This window comes from Phaethon lepturus, unplaced genomic scaffold, assembly GCF_000687285.1.
Source record: "Phaethon lepturus isolate BGI_N335 unplaced genomic scaffold, ASM68728v1 scaffold3482, whole genome shotgun sequence".
NCBI classification, from domain to species: domain Eukaryota; kingdom Metazoa; phylum Chordata; class Aves; order Phaethontiformes; family Phaethontidae; genus Phaethon; species Phaethon lepturus.
The window spans coordinates 1,551-18,647 of NW_010521080.1; the positions used below are offsets into that span (position 1 = coordinate 1,551).

At 39.1% G+C, this 17,097-nt stretch overlaps 1 protein-coding gene across 1 annotated transcript in view; it reads left to right on the forward strand.

The window, feature by feature from the left end:
- Nucleotides 1-722: 722 nt before the first annotated feature.
- LOC104616385 (serine/threonine-protein phosphatase 2B catalytic subunit alpha isoform-like) overlaps nt 723-17,097 on the forward strand; it is a gene marked incomplete at both ends in the record, with an annotated part of 61,669 nt that continues 45,294 nt past the window's right edge. Inside the window, one exon of the mRNA XM_010281381.1 lies at nt 723-923. Within this exon, the coding sequence (XP_010279683.1) occupies nt 723-923 (201 nt within the window). The remainder of the gene's footprint in view (nt 924-17,097) is intronic.

Sequence of the window (17,097 nt, forward strand, 5' to 3'; positions counted from 1 at the left end):
TTGTTTGAGTGTATCTACCTGTAAATATGGCCTAAATCTTCCTCTCAATTTTTTATAGGCATGAATAAGTTGTTCTTGCATGCATGAATAATGTAGCCTACGGAATACATGCGCTTTAATAGTATGTTTCATAATCTATGTACAAGTTAAACCACAAAGTATAAGAAGCAGTGGAAACCTCATGTTAACACTGTTTTGCAGCAGAGATGTCTTTTGAAATGTGTCATTATGCTGGTGAGGGGTCTGGAGCACAGGTCTTATGGGGAGCGGCTGAGGAAACTGGGGTTGTTCAGTCTGGAGAAGAGGAGGCTGAGGGGAGACCTTGTCGCTCTCTACAACTACCTGAAAGGGGGTTGTGGTGAGGTGGGTGTTGGTCTCTTCTCCCAAGTAACCAGCGATAGGACGAGAGGAAATGGCCTCAAGTTGCGCCAGGGGCGGTTTAGACTGGATATTTGAAAAAATTTCTTCACTGAGAGAGAGAGGTCAAGCATTGGAACAGGCTGCCCAGGGAGGTGGTGGAGTCACCATCACTGGAAGTGTTCAAAAAAACGTGTAGATGTGGTACTTTGGGACACGGTTCAGTGGGCATGGTGGTGTTGGATTGACAGTTGGACTTGATGATCTTAAAGGTTTTTTCCAACCTTAATGATTCTGTGATTATCATTAATAGAGGCTTTACTGTAAAAAGTGACCAGATATTTTTGTTTTTTTTTTCCACTCAGCTGTCCCATTTCCTCCAAGTCACCGGCTCACAGCTAAGGAAGTGTTTGATAATGATGGAAAACCCCGTGTGGATATCTTAAAGGCACACCTTATGAAAGAAGGGAGACTGGAAGAGAGCGTTGCTTTGAGAATAATAACAGAGGGAGCTTCAATTCTCCGCCAGGAAAAAAATTTGCTGGACATAGATGCGCCAGTCACAGGTCAGTATGGAGTTATGATGATGGAGGGGATGGTTGCTGATCTGGGACATGTTATATCCCATTAGTGTATGCATTAGTGTATGTGGCTTCCTAAGGAGCTGAAAAGCAGCTTGAAAATCATTTGTTCTCTCCAATACTCGATTCTCTCTTTGTCTGCTACCCATAGGATAATGGAGGCCATCAAGCAGCTTGTAAATTAGAGGAAAGGATCACATCTGCTGAGGCCTTTCTGTTTGTAAGGCAGAGAACATTTTTAGTTTTTAGGAGAAGACTAGAAGAACTTTCTTAAACTTGAAAAGTTATCTGGCCTTTTGCACCACGTATTAATTCCATAATTTTATAGATGTCATTTACCACAGTAGCACTGTTCAGACATACAGAGAGCGTTAGGCTCTGAAGGAACAATGGTGTCAGAGTAAATGGAAGTTTTAATTAAATGCTAAGGAAAATAACGAGTGCAGCAAAAAGGGAAAAAAAAAAAATAGCAAAATACCAGTTTGTGTTGCCTGGGGGATTAATGAATTGTGCTGGTTGCAGAACCCATCCTGCCCTTAACTATCAAACATTACCACCTACTCATTAATCCTCAGGAAATGCCTTATACTTTGAATTTCCTTCTCTAATTGTCTCCTGCCTCTGACTGCATTCTGAACATATGAATGCATTTGCTTGCTCTAATGTGCCTCCTCCCCTGTTTTGTTGTTGCTATCGGATATGAATGCATTTTTGGCAAGAAATCAATCTGTGGCATAGAAAGTTAGCTCTGGGGCAAAAGATAACTAATTCCAGCCAGCTTAAACTATGAAACCAAACTACAAAATCTGGTTTAAGAAGGCAAGTCCTTTTGTCACTTCTGTTTATGGAGAGCCTTGACAAAAGTAAAAGAAATAGGTTCATCTATTGCAGAAGAAGGGTTACCAGTCTTTATTATCAGTACTGGTAGCATTCACCAAAAACTACACAGGAGCAGCAAAACCTTCTCTGAAACTGAAGACCATAGTGTCTGAAGTAGAATAATGCACAAGTTATTAAAGCTTGTAATTTTAAAAATGACGTCCAAATAGGGGATTGTAGCTTGACCTGGAGAGGTAATGTGTATCATCTTTTATGTAATAATTAGCTTGGCATGCTGTTGTACAATTCTGGTTAAAGGATGTCAATCATGTTGCAGCTCATAGATGAATGAAGGAAATGGGACAAATAAAAGGAGTATACTGAGAATAAAGTTCTATAGACATTTTGTTTGATGCTTTCAAGATAAATGGAAGAAGTTGTAGAGGTGCAATACTATTGTCCATAACTGAGTGGCAGTTTTTTCAGTGCAGAAATTCTACTTTTCTGTGAATTTTCTCCTGTTTTGACTGCGTTTTTGTTTTTGGTTTTTTTAATCCATTGAGAGATGTACACTGGAGGGAGGATGGGTCTGGTGTGTTGTGTCCTGACTGATTTCCATAAGTCCTTATTTAATGTTCTCCCTTTTTAATTTATCTCTCTAAAAATTATTTCTTAAACGCTTTTGAAGGTATAGGAATTTTTCTGAATTGTATTTTGGAGGTTAATCTCCTGAAGGTTACCCCGTTGTATAATACTGGTATAATTTAAGTCTTTGATTCTTTTTTTCAGTTGAGCCTACATCTTTCTTTGTTCCTGCTTTTGAAATTATTCTCACGCAATGTTTGTGATACTGCAGCATTCTTCAGGGTGGCTGGTAGCTACTCTTTTTTTAAGCTAGCATAGGAAAGCTGGGCTCCTAATGCTTGTTAGCAGGGTAGCTGAGAAGTGCTAATGTTCTGTATGAACCAACATGAAAGCTGGAGTTACAAAAGTGATCATCAAAAGAAGGAAAAAAATAAGTTGTGAAGGGGAGGATGGGAAAGCTTGTGAGGCATGTTGTTGTGGGCCTGACAATTTTCTTTGTGTGAATAGTATGACAGCAGGTGACTGGATTAAGAGAATATCAATTGACCGATGATACGGTGGAAGTGCAAGGTGTACAGGCAATCAAGAAATAACTATGGAGTAGAGGAAAACTTTTTTCCAAACATATGGAAGAACAAACAAAACCACTGATAGAATGGAGAAGAAAAAAATATGGATTTTAGCCATTGCAAGCAGTCTTGTTAGAGTGACAGTCATAAATCATTGATATAGGATACTTTGTGGGAGATGCGTTCATCTTTTAGAAACATATCCCTGTAGCTGGTTAATGAGATGATCATCAAAAAGGGGAGAGATAGAAGAACATAACTGTTGAAGTAAGAGCACTGTGCATTAGTACCGTGACATACTTGATAAATGTTAAAGAACATGCAAAGTTTTTTCTTAAAGCCTTGTGCAGCCATCCCTCAGTTTGAAATTTCTCTTTTGTTTATTTTAAGGGGTGAGATAATTGTCCTCCAAAAAAATATCAGAGTTCTGTTTATAAGCAAACTCATGTGAAATAAAGTGGGTACATAGAAGACCTGGATTTGAGGGAGACTATGATTTGTATAGTGGGGGCGAGGCATGGAAAGAGCCTTAAGGTGGAATGCACAACCCATTATTTTACATTTAGGTATAAAACTTACTCTGTGCCTGTGGTTAGCTAGAAGCACTGATGTGATTCTCCTTTTGAGTTAGTACGTTTTGTTTTCAAATTTGGCAGGGCCATAAGCCTTTTGAAGTATTGCTGATGAATTCATTGTGACCTTAGCTGACATCCTCATCGTTTGCTGCACGCATACGTATGTGCGTGCATCGTTTGCTGCAGTTCTGGCTTACAACCAAGATGAGCTATTCCTGCAGTTGTTACACAGGGCTGCTGTTCGCTGGGTATGAATCTGAACAGAGCCTGAACTAAGAAGAGACTCCAAGTCCTCTGCTTTCAGGACTCTTCTTACATCTGGGAAACGTTGAGGCAACTTTTTCTTGACCTGTGAAGATGAGTTGGAAAGGATGAAGAGAATTGGGTCAAAAAAAGTGAGTGTATTGAGGAGAAGGCTGAAAGTTGGGATGAAAAGTGGTGACAGGGGCTGCTCAACAGATGACAAGTAGGTGGTTGAGACTGGCCACCTGACTTGGAGACCTGAATATATGATAGAGGGGAAAACCTTGGGAGGCAAGGAAATGGCCAAGAGGCTGCATTAGAGGTTGACAGAGGATGGCTGGGCAGGCAAAGTAGGAAGATGTGCAAGAGGTTGACAGGGTATTGAGACTAGCTGGGCAAGGCACGTGGTCTGGGAGGAGAAGGGGCACATGGTGGGGTGGGCCTGGCTGCAGAGTGACAGCTGTGGTAGAAGCAGTTACCAGTACAGACCTCGCTTGTGACTGGCAGCAGTGAGGGGCTGGCACAAGGGTTGTGGGGTCGTCTGGGTGTCCAGTGTGGGGGAGAAGCGAGCCAGGCACCCTGGCCTGCCAGCATGCTTTCCAGTTGCCCACAGCAGCATGGGGTATGTCCATGCCAGCCTTCACCCACCAGGAAATAGGCAGACGGTAAGGGGACAGGGAACCACTTTGCACAGATGGATTGTTCCTGACTTCTTCATGTCTACCCTCTTCTCTTGGAGGCACGTGGTCTTCATCTTAAGCTTGTGGGTTTAATGAGGTGGATCTACGACTAGATCACAGCTGTTCAGTGTTCAGAGGAAAGATGTCTCTATGGCAGCCCTAGAATTTCCAGTCCTGTTTTATGTTCATAGCAGTATAATGACACATGGAGAAATTGGCTCCTTTTTAATTGTTTTTTTCTAGAAGGCTAAGGAAGTACATTTCTGAACCTCCCTGATGACAATATTTACTGAAGCCACACTCCAAAGAACAGTTGGGAATGCCAGATTTTGAATTGCCTGGGTAGCTTTCTGTGGCCTTATTATATAGTTTTACTATTATACAGAGTGATTCTGGGCAAGTGACATACACTACCCTTTCTGTGACGACTAACTAATTACCTGCTTGTTTTTATGGGCCCTCACGTTCAGATCTAAAAATCTGCCATTCTTTAAGTACTGAACACTCTGAACTGCATGCCAAGCGCATGTCCCTTTGACTTCAGTGCATGAGTGACTTTCTCTGTGCATGAATATATGTGTATACTTCTGTATATTATAGAATTATCTATAAAATGATAACTTCTTTGGGTTTTTGAATGTGTTATGTCAGAAAAACGAATTTAGGTAGAGCCTTTGATGGCAGTGTTGCCTTGGCTCCCAGTCTGTAAAATGGACCCTTTAGCTACCTGTGTTTTGAAGACAGTAATTCACATGTGTCTTTTGAAGTGATGAGATACTGCTATACTGAGTGGTGTTAAAAGTGTGTGAGCAAGCTGATCATACTGTCTTCAGAGTAAGGTTTGTAGAAGTTTTGTAACTTAAGTATATTTCACACAAGTGAAGAGAACATAACTTGAAAGTTACTCACTGCATGAGTCTGGTTCATTCTGTCCACTGCATGGAAAAGAGGAGAAAGTGACTATATAGTTAAGGAATTTGTAGCATAATGCATATGCAAGAGAGGTGGCACTTGAAACTTTAATTCTGTTGTATCCTAAATATGGAGGTCTTTTTTGATAACGTTTGTGGTCTTCACTTTAGTTACTAGGTATGTGATTTATTGACATTAATAGGCCTCACTCAGTTCACTGGTCCTTTTCAAAGCAACCAAACCTGCACTTTTGGAAAGCGATAAATTGTTTTCCAACATCTGCAAAAATTACCAGCTACAAGAGGGGCTCGGATTAAAATACAAGAACCCAAAAGTCGTATTGCAGAATTTGATTTCAACAGCAAAGTAGCTGATGACAACGGCCAATTCTAGCTTCACAGTTAGATCTAGTTTTGAAGTTGGCCCTGTTTTTAGCAGAGCAGGTTGTGCTAGATGACGTTTCCATCTTAGCTTTTATGTGATTTTAATTTATACCTCCTTAAGTGACATACTTAACTACAGGGTGGACTTAGAACTCTAAGTGGTATATTTGTCTAATATCTATCGTTGTGTGTCTTTGCTTTCACATTTTGGATTATGTTTCTTGAGGATACTGTTAAATTTACAGACATTGAATGAAAATAACATGGTATTTCTTGCACATGTGACTGCTCAAGTGAATAAGCTTGTAAGAGATGTGTGTTGGTGTTTTTAAGGTAAGTCTTTTTCCCTGTTGGTATCTATTTTAAAAGTAATAAATATGTGCTCTGTTTCTTCTTGTAACGCATGACAATTCTCATTTTGTGTACTCAGTGTGCACTCTGTGTGCACTCAGTCTCTGCCCATCGTTATTAACAAGAGATTCCTCTAGTAAACTAAGAAGACAAAAGCCCAAGTCATATGCGTCTTTATAAATCTGTGCTTTTTTTGCATGTGGTACTTACATGTAACGTATGAACATTACCCAGGTATCTGCCTGCGTACAGATGTTCTCAATTCCCTTTGCATGGGTGTCACCACCAGCAGTAGCAAAGACATCAGTTTCTGGCCTGGTGACAATAGGCAGGCCATGTGCAGGCACTGGGGGCAGCATCTGTCAGTCCCTGATTTAGGAAAAAAGGGAAAATAGGTAAAACAGGCATACACTCTTGTTCTGAACCTTTACATACTTCATTGAGAAAGCCCTGACTGTGCTGTCTTGTGTTCAAAGCTTTCTGAAATGCCCGGTGCACGCAGCTTGGTATGTGAAGGTAGGTGAGCACTGGATAAGACAGAATAAAAGCTTGTTGTTGCAGTGTAGAAACTTCTATAAAAGAAAGGGAAAGTGTCTCAGTCTCTGCAGGTCTTTTCCTTGGCCATATTGTTTTCTTCTGCTAGTCCTGGTTTTTGCAGCTCCCATGTTTACAGATGTGGTAGATCCAGGGAAACCCCTGTTGCTTGCAGAGCCTTCCTTGCTATTCCCTTTGCGTTGCGTAACGTAATGTAACGCCAGGTAGGGTGCATGTGCATTTCCAGTAGGGATGTAAGCACTAACCTTGTGCATGCTGAGGGGGAATAGACCCACTTGCAGTTTCCTTGTAGTGTCTTTGGGTAAAAAATTCCATTGGCTTGGTTGAATATTGCAGCAGTACGGAAATATAACTTAAATAAGTGAATTGTTTGTCATGTTTGTGTTGTAGTAAGCATGCTGAGAGTTTTTGCAATTCAAAGTCTAAATTAATGTGGGGGGAAGAGGTTGTAGGCATCTGGGGATAGCCTGTGTGGGGACAATTGTGACAACTCTGGTGACCTTCAGAGACTTTTGCTGCATTACAGGTCCATAGAAACTATAGAGGGAAAGCCCTTTCCTGCCAGCATGTGCCTTTATGACCTTTGAGGCTTCCAGATACTCTTTGGGTATGTTATTCCATGGGATGGTAGGGTCTTCTGGGCCTGAACGTTTCATGTTCCACATACATTTTTCCTTTGCCCAATTTCTCTCATTTGGTAACATAAAGTAATATTAATAGGTTGCTAGTGCTCTGCAAGTTAAAACTTCGTAAACATTGAGAATTTCTTGCTTAAGTGATCAATGCTAAGGCAAGCTAATGAAAGTATTTCTGCCCACATTATAGTAAAAAGGCAATAATTTTTAAAATTGCATCAAACTGTAGCACACATAAATGATCTGATAGCAACTGAAGAGTCAAACTAGAACAGTTATTTCTGATTTTTACCTTGGAAGCAGTTTAAGATAAAAATCCAGCATGGAAAATAAACAAAGATTGCTTATTAGGGGCCTATAAGTACTGTAAGATGGCTCTGTATTAGCACAACATCAAAGTTTGTCTGAAATTTAACATTTTGGTAAAAGTAATTTTAGTTGGAGCTTCTGTATTTCACACTTAAGTAATTTAATTTATACTGTAAACCTAATGTACCATGATTACTGTTGAGGAAACTACTGAATTTCCAGGACAGTGTTATAACTGACATATTTACTTATGTATTGTGAAAAAAGCATTTACATAATCAAATTGCAAAACTTCATCTTGAGTGGCTGGTGTCTTCAGACTCCCAAGTCAGAAAGCTTTAATGCTAGTTTGTGGTCCAGATGCCTGCAGCTTCTGAGGGTAAGTGTTAAACAGAAGTATTATTCTTTTCCCTTCTTTGACATACTGCATTCATTAAAGTTATCTTTAAAAAATGTGTTTAATATTGTTTGTGATACTCAGAGTAAGTGATGGGGTCTGCCCTCCGAACAGGGTGCTGCTTACATATGAAACTTTTTTCTGTATCTCAGCCAAGTAGTGGTATCTAAACCGTAACTTCTTTAGCTGCTTTAACTGTATTGCTAGTCATGCTGAAAACATGCTGGTATTTTGTTCATTCTAGCCTTAAAATGCAATGAGAGTCCCAAATGTTCCTGGTATAACAGCATCAGTTTGAGTTTCTGCGTTATAGTGGTATGCATTCCCTGCGTGGACCAGTAACACCTGAGAACCGGACACATTTCAGCAAATTATTCTTGTTTCCAGAATAAATTGCCTGCAGTTAATTCTCCTTCATCACAGGAAAATTGACTTTGGCTGCAGTGAAGTAAATGTTAGTCTGAAATAAACTTTGACTTCTTTCTTTCGTAAATACCAATGCATGATCTCATTTGCATGAATAATATGACATTTCAACAGAATGGGTTGAAACCGTGGAAGAGGAGGAAAGGGAAAGTATCAGCAACACCATCTACTCTTGCATCCTTCTTGAAAACAAGTGATAGTCCAGTTCTTTTTACATGCCGGTATAAGGCAGATGTGTTCTTCTCTGACTTAATAAATTAATTAGACTTTATGAAGAAACATTTGACATAATTTTAAAAAATGCATTAGGTATATTCTTAATGTACGCATGAGCGCAGTTTGTTGCAACAGTTATTTCCCTTTACATGTCACTGTTGAATATGTTATTAAAAGACAGAGAACCTGCATGTTAAAGTCGTGTTAAAAATAGTTTGTTATACACATACTGTTGAACAGCTAAAGTGAACTTGATTGGATCCTTTAATTGGATTGCTGATTAAAACTGACAGTGCTCCAGCTATTTTGCATGCTTTATTGAGAACCCATAATACATCAAATCACGTGTGGCTTAAAAACCGGGACTTCTGAAAGAAGGTGAAGATGTAAGACTGCATGTATTCAAATTTTTTTTTGTTCTGTTCTTTCCATAAATGCTTCTGTCAGTTCCAGATATGGACTGAAATATGCCTGCCTGCATCCCTGGGAGAACAAAGCGATTACATCTTGTAGCTTAATTGAGATGCTTCAGACATTAGCATCTAACATTTTGGCAGAGCTGATGTTTTCTAGTCGCAGCTGCTTAAAATCTATCATTATTGCCAATACAGTGGATACTACAGACTGTATTCTTTACAACTACCCCACTTGTTCTTATAAATCTATAGTTAACTTGCTTTGGTGCAAAAATCATAGTCAAATAAATCAAAGTGAAATCATGGGATCTGAGATGCCCTTCAGATATGGAGCTTAATTTGATGCTGTGAAATGGGGGATCAAATTTGGGCTTGAAGTCAGCACAGAAATTGCATTGATTAAAAAATAACCACCAGCAAAAATACAAAAACAACTGCTTGCAAATACCTAAGTCTTTAGGACCTTGTTTTTACTGTCTTTTACTTAGTGTGTGGGTGCTTCTTCATCATGTAGATACTGATGGCACAGTATAGCATGTTAGCATTTCTTCTAGGGCTATTCCAAGAAGACATAGTACATCATAGTAGTGGTGTTTATTGTAGCTTTTCAAAGATTTTTCTGAAACTTGTAAATCAGGTTTTTTTGTTTGCTTTGCAATTATGTAGTCAGTGGCACAACTTGAGTTAGAACTGGGTAGTTCTGCGTCTTTGACACTAGGACTCTTTTTTGAAAATAACCATGATGTTTGCACTGTGTAATCCTCATTAGAAAGAAAGAGAGCCTTTGTTCTTGCCTTTCATGTTCTCTTAGCTTTGCCTAGTTATTCCTCCTTTTGATTCTGGCCTCAGGTTAATTTAACTCAATCTTAGGTCGTAGTTTATATTGGCAAGGGGTGTGGGAATGCAGTGGGATTGCTGCTGAAATTGTAGCCACCCACGTTCCTTCCTTCCCTGTTTTGGATGGAAGAACTACTGAAATGAGTAAGACCTAGAAGGGGGCAGAGGGAAATTCCAGCATGTGCTTGCCTTCACCCCTCAGCAAAACAAAAATCTACCAGTCGCACACAAACCGGCGTTCCCCACTTTATGCATGTGTGTGAAATAATAGAAGATCATGATTTATAGGTACGTGAGGCTGGAAGGGGGATTGCTTCTGTCTCAATCACACCATACCACAACAGCTGTAGATCAGCCATAGCGTAGAAATCAAGCTGGGAACAGCTACGGGAGAGAAGAGGAGGAACTGGAGGAGTGCAAGGGAGTGGACTAGTAGGAAGAAGGAGCCAAACAGCATTTTGTGTCAGCTGATCATTGCCACTTGGAGGTACCACTGCGTTCATCTGGTCTGGGAATCGCTGTACAGGTGTGTGACCCTGTTGTATTACAGTCCGGTTGTGCTTTCGGAGCTAAGCCATCTCTTGCCTTCATCTGTACTTCATGTTTGTGTGTCTAACCTTTCACCAAAACCTGACTGTGGAGCGCTGGCAAGTGCAAAGGAGATAACTAGCAGGTTCGTTCTTAAGAGATATTATAAACATTCTCTGTCATCACTTAGGAAGAGCATAAGTCAGAGTTATTAGAAGCTGGAAATGATGCTTATAGGAGGATGTTCTTCTGGGGTGGGTTCTTCTACTTCTTCTGCCTTTAGATGCTATTTCTAAAAAAATAGGACTGGAGCTGAGACAGTTTATAGGCTGACATTTATAGAATAATTTCCAAGTGTGTATAATATTCTCCGAGAAGATTTTGCCTTTTTAAATGGAAACAATCTGCTATAGTTCAAAACATTTTAATTAGTTTTAAAAAATTTCATATTTTTAAATTGTCTTTAAACTCTATAAAATCCATGTTCTCTAAATAAATGCACCAATTGTGAAGATTAATTGTGCTGAACAGGAGCATGTTTTCAATCTGCAGTTGATTTCAGAAAGTCTTGTTAAGTGTCACAGGGATTGTGGCAATAGTGTACGTGACTTGTACTAATAGTGTGTCAAGCCGTAACATTTTCTTCATTATGTCATTATGTGTCTTTTTTAGGGCATCAAATCATTAAATGGTGAATTTCTAGTTGTTGCTTGGTGCTGTCTCCAGAACAACTGTGTTGGCTTCTGCTTCTCTCTCTTCTTAGGTTTGTGTATCTAAATCTAGTTGGAATTCATGTATTGATACCGCTTGGGTGCTAATTACTTCCTGACAAAATGTCCTTGATAAGTGAGGAGGATCTTGGTCCTCATCCTCTGATGAAGATTCAACAAGAATTGAATTTTCAAGAGAAATCTAAGTCCTATGCCATTTTGTCATTCCTTTTCTTTGTTGCGTAAATAATTCCTTGAGCTCAGCAGTTGTATTGAACCTTGTGGTTTGCTTGGTTTAAGTCAGTGTTGTTCCTTTTTGTGAGTTTTTTTGGATTCAGCTACATCAGCATCTTTAAAGCAGGAAACTCAAGGATACAATGGCAATGGATTAAGCTCTGATTGAAGAGCCTGTGGCTAAGAATCAAAACCAGCTTTTTGGTGCCCAGCACAAGGGAAGGTGCTGCAGAGAATCCTTCTGGCACAGTAGGTGTATCAGCATCATTGCTTTCGGATGTTACTTCTGAAAGTTGCCATGTTGAATATTTGGCAGTCACTCCCCCTTCTTGTTCCAAATCTACCTCTGCAAGTGGAAAACATCACAAAAGTATTGCTTCAGTCAAAATAGGTTGAATTCAGAAATCAAAATGAACTGCTTTACTGGAGGAGTTTATCCAGCCAGACCAAAAATTTTTCTGAACAATCAAGGAGTTAAAATTGAGTGAACTGTGTCAGATTTATTCTTTATTAACCTGTATTAATAAAGAACATTCTACAGTATAATTTTTACTCTATAACCTTAAAAAACAAAGAAAACAACCCGCAACGCATTCCAGCTCATCTTTCAGGCATGTTCTCTTCTGTGTCTGGTGCCCTCTGTACATACAGCCCGAGAGCTGCAGGGCGACAGCGTGGGCTGGGGGCATTGCTGGTGGCCATAGACATCAGTCCTGTGACGTCAGCCTTTGATGAAGTGGCAGTGCAAGAAGACTTCTATTTTCTTTCTGCTTGGTTGCTTTCTGTCACAGGCAATAGTCAAAGTTGTCTAGAACAATAAATTGTGAAAGCTAATGTTGCTTCTTTGTTCCACTTCATTTCCTTTGGCTCTTATGAGACTTTAAGGGGGGGGAGAAGCTAGCCTCAGTGCAGATACATAATTAAAAGTAAAGAGAAGTAGACCTAAGAGCTGTTTGTGAGATCAGCCTACATACTTAAAACTCCTACACACTTAAAACTAGGTTATATTTTTTTCCCAATCTCAAAAACTCCAGTTGAAAGGGTAAAAATCCTTTGAGGAGAAAATACACTAGTAAGAAAATATGTGTGTCTAAATGTCAGTTAATTTTTAGAGCCTATGATAGGCGATAGCCATTTCACAAAACTTTTACTTTAAATGAGATTAGCGTGGTAAGCCAGTGTTGAATAGAGACTAGGTTGTGCTCTAAGTACAAAAAAGCAATCATTGTTAAGGATTTGGGAGTGGTTAGTATGCTATACTTGTTATTTTAATGATTGATTGCAGCAAATTAAAAATAGGTTTGTATTCTACTGATTGTCTTAGAATTACTTGGTGTTTGGGGGGTTTTATTAAGGTTGTTTTGGTTTTATTAAGGTGTCTGCTACTGGAAATGGACTTGCTCATTGTAGTGGAAAAACCTGATTTCCGAACACACGTAGAGGTTATTTATGGCCAAAACTAGCTCTTAATATAGAGGGCCAGCATCAAATGTAAATAAATCCTATGTAAATCAGTAGTCCCCCTGTGGAAATCCAATGGAATTGCACCTAGTGCACCTAGATTTTAGTCTAAAATTAGAGAAGAACCATTAAGGAGATGTGGGGAGAGGACACCAAGCATAGTGCAGAATACTTCTATGGCTCCCTGAATCCTTGTTGAGGGAACAAATGTATCCTCACTAAACTGATGATTTTAGCAATGCAAAATGACTTTCAGGTCATTGGCACCCATATAGGTGTTAAAAAGTGCTTCTGCTTTTTGTAGTATAGAGGCTTGACTCTTTGGAATACGAAGGCTCTATCATATGCGCGATCTCCTGAAGGCATGAGCTGTTTAAAATTTAACTGGTTGAAGATGCCATCTGGTGGTATGCCTTTGGTATGTCGGACTGCCTCATGATGTGCCTGCCATCAAGGCCAAATATTCTTTAATGTGCAAGAGAGAAAGAATAGCCATTATGGTAAGGCCAGAATGCAAAGGTCTCCAGTTGTTGCTGTAGGCACAGGCTGGAAGACTGCCACAAGCTTGTGAGAGAAGATAAGCATAAGCAAGTCAGCCTTCTATTTTGAAGTCTGATTTTTCTTTTTCTAAATAAGCAGTTGGGAAAAATTTCAGGTTATCTTAGTTGGGGACACAGTGGAAAATAAACTGGATTTGTGTTAGATTGAGATGACAATGAAATGATGAAGATCTGCCACCTTTGCCTGGTGCAGATTTTTGTGGCAGAAGGAAATGCATATCCATTGAATAAGCAAAAATTCTAAGTTTTTACATTAGTTATCAAACCTTGTTCTGTATGTGTTCTAAAACATCGAGGGCTGTATTTTTTTACTCTATAAGAATATCAGGAATATGAATATCTTAGTTTATATGTAAAGCTTTTTTCTTTGAGACGAGCTTTTAAGGTCTAATATTAATTGAATGGGTGAAGGTTAAAACTTCGTAGCAATAACAGTCTTTCACTGTGCTATTGAAGCTGAATTACTCACTTTAGCTAGTTTAAACAAAATCAAAGCATTAGCCTGCCAAAAGACATCCATCTTCTCTTACATTTGCAAATTCTTTTGCTCTTATTTCATCACACTTCCCCTGGGCATCAGTGACTTATTCTCCAAACTAAATCTTTTTTTTCAGCGTAGGATTTCATTCAGTGATGAAGATAATGTTATTTTTGTTATGTTCTTCCTACATCAAGCCTTTTCCTTAAAATCACAGAATAATTTAGATTGGCTGGTCCTGCCCCTTGCTCAAAGCAGGGCTAGCTTCAAAGATAGATCAGGGCTACATTCTGTTTTCTCAACTAACCCATCTTCTTTCCAACTTTCACACATTCCTCCTTCCCTCTTAATACCATGTTTCTGAACAGAACTCCTACTGTTCCAACTGTGTAGTGAGGGGGCCATCATGTTCTTCAAGCATCAAGATAATCCCTCTTAATGTCTGCCCCTATTTTATCAATTATTCGCATTGTCTGTTTAGCTCCAAGAACCTCAGTGACTCATGTGAGCTCAGACTGTTTCATGCAAAGCCTCTGAAACATTTCTTTGACTCTTCATAGAAGGGGAACCATATGCAGTTCCTTTTCCCTTCTCCCCCAACCCCCTTTAGTGACTTTATTCTTCAAAAATCTGTCCTTGGAAGAGTTGTTCTCTGAGCACTAAGTTGTCTGTCTTTTCTCAAGACCAGATCCTTTCACATGTGCTTCCTGGAACAGGCAGCGTTGACATTTAAGCTATCATTAAGAGCTATTACTCTGCAGTGCCTGACAGATGATTATTCCCCATTAAGCTTACAGAAGCCTATGGAGGAGAGCGTGGCGTTCAGGGGCTGTTTTGAGTTCCTGCAGCGGTTTCATCTGTACCTTCCTTGACCACCTACCCTCTCTGTCTGCCTTTGGACTCATAAAGTATTGCTTATGAAACACTTTGAAGAAGGAGTAATAATGAAGAGGATCCATCCACCTGATGTGTGATTGTCCCAACTGAAACCTTGGCCTCAGTGATAGATGATACTTAAAATATGATTTTTATGTCCTCAGGACTACCCGGGCACAGAATCTGACTTGCAAAAGATCTGCCTGGTACCTTTATTTCATTCTGAGGTGGCCCAAGTATCTTCAAACTTTTGGAATTGTAGTGTTTGATTCAACTCATATTACTATTTTGGGGCATGGGGGTATAAAAAAAGGACTTCCCCAAAGTTTTTCTCTTCAGGGAAAGCATGGGAAAAGTTATTTCAGTAAGAAGGGTATGCTTCTAATTGCAAGAAATTCATTCATATTGACAAGAATTTTGTGGAAAATACAGATGCTAATGATTAGAATTTTTGATTTGGTGTCTGTTCTGCTGTGTTTTCCTCTTCTTTTTTTTTTTTTCTCTTCTCTGTACTTGTGAACTGCAAACCTTTTCCAGTAAGTAAGTAGTTATATCTAGAGGACTAGAGGGTATACCGTATGTGATCTCAAAGCATGATTGTTACATCTGATAAATGTGCTGTGTGGGTGCTCTATCAGTTGTGAGGCTCTGGTGTATTTGCACGCATACAGGGGAATCATGTCATTAACCACATTAAACTGAATAACACACAGCCTCCCCATTGTTTCTCTTTATGGGTGTAATTAGATGCTGAGAGAACTATAGCAGGAAACAGGAACAGTTTCCTCCTGCCACCCCTCAAACAAGTTTTCAGTTCCAATTAAAATAAATTACATTTTCAACCAGAAGAGATTACTCACATGATATCTATGTCATTTAGAAACAGGCACGGAAAGCCTGGTATAAAGGTAAATATTAGGAAGCAGAAAGTGGAGGAGAATAATTGAGAAATCCTAACCAATAGAATTCAAAAGCTGGTTCTTTGAATTGCTCAGTTATGCTCCAATGAGAAATTTCTACTGGAGGTTGAGTAACAGGGGCAGAAGAAGCCTCCTCACAAGATTTTGGGTACTAGAGATTTCTTTAGTTAAACTATGTGATGTGCATTGACACTTGGACTGAAGAGTAAAGTTTTATAGTTTGTTTTTGTTTTTTTAAAAAAACTTTATCTTATGAGACTACTTAAGGAAGAAGTAATGTATGACACATTCCGCCCAACACCTTCCTATTTTGATCTATGAACTGCTCCAAGAGTGCATCCTTTCCTGCACTGCTGTGGCAATAGGACTTGTAAAACAAACACAGAGAAGATGACCCTTCGTTATGATGCAGTTAGGTAGAAGGATAGGGTTTTTTAATTATTCTTTTTGCTGAAACACCATGTTTTTCATGTCACAAGTAAAACAGTTGTATGTTTTTGAAAGTATCAATAAAAAATGAGAAGAAAAACCACATAGTGAAAATCACATGAAAAAGGAAAAACATAGTCTTTTGGGCTATGAGGAAGTTTAAAACTAAGATTATATTTGCTTTCTTAATTAATAAACTACATAAGGGAAACCAGCAATCTACTTAGCAAATATTGTCCAGTATAGGAGCCTTTTATCCTCTTCCTGAAGACAAAAGAATGGGGCAAGGTGGTGCAAGAAAGATTATTAGAGACAAGACATTTCTAATTCTCTGTAATCATCCTACGCTTCCAGTGACTTTTAAATTTTTTGCTAGACATTAGGACAAATAATGGCTGTCCTTTTAGATGAATCATGCAGAAAACTTATCCTACATTGCAGGAAAAAATGCTGTCTCCTCACCTGTCCTTAAGTATTGTGGCTCCTTAAGATGGTTTAGACATAGTTGTAAAGAAACCTATAATTAGTATATTAATCTCATGGCTTTCCATGTGTGGAAAGTCTTCATTTCAGTGGCTCCTTAATCTGCATCTCCATAGTAGCTGTAATGTACAATATGTAGCTGTAATCCTTCAATATGCTAGTGAAACCATGAGGGGGATGTGGTCTGGGGAGGATTCTTGGATCAAACAGAAGGGAGCAAGTGTATTTTTGAAGTATCGCACAGGTGTATATTTTTCAGTAGTTTCTTATTCTGCAGATGCAGTCAAGCTGTGTGAGTGTGTCTAGTGGAGGAGGCTGTAGTTCTGGACTGAAAATCTGAGCTGCATTTGGAAGGTTTGATGGCAGTTCGTGTCTCTGCAATTGTATGGTAAACTTTGAAGTAAAAGCCTTGCCATGACAATTCAATTGGAAAATTAACTACACAATATGGAAGATGGCTCATTCTCCTCCCACTTCTTCCTCATCCTTTCATCTACAAAAATAGTGTAATTCCTGGCAATCTTCTTATTTTCTCTGCAATTTTCCATTATCCTTGATGATATTGGAAAAAG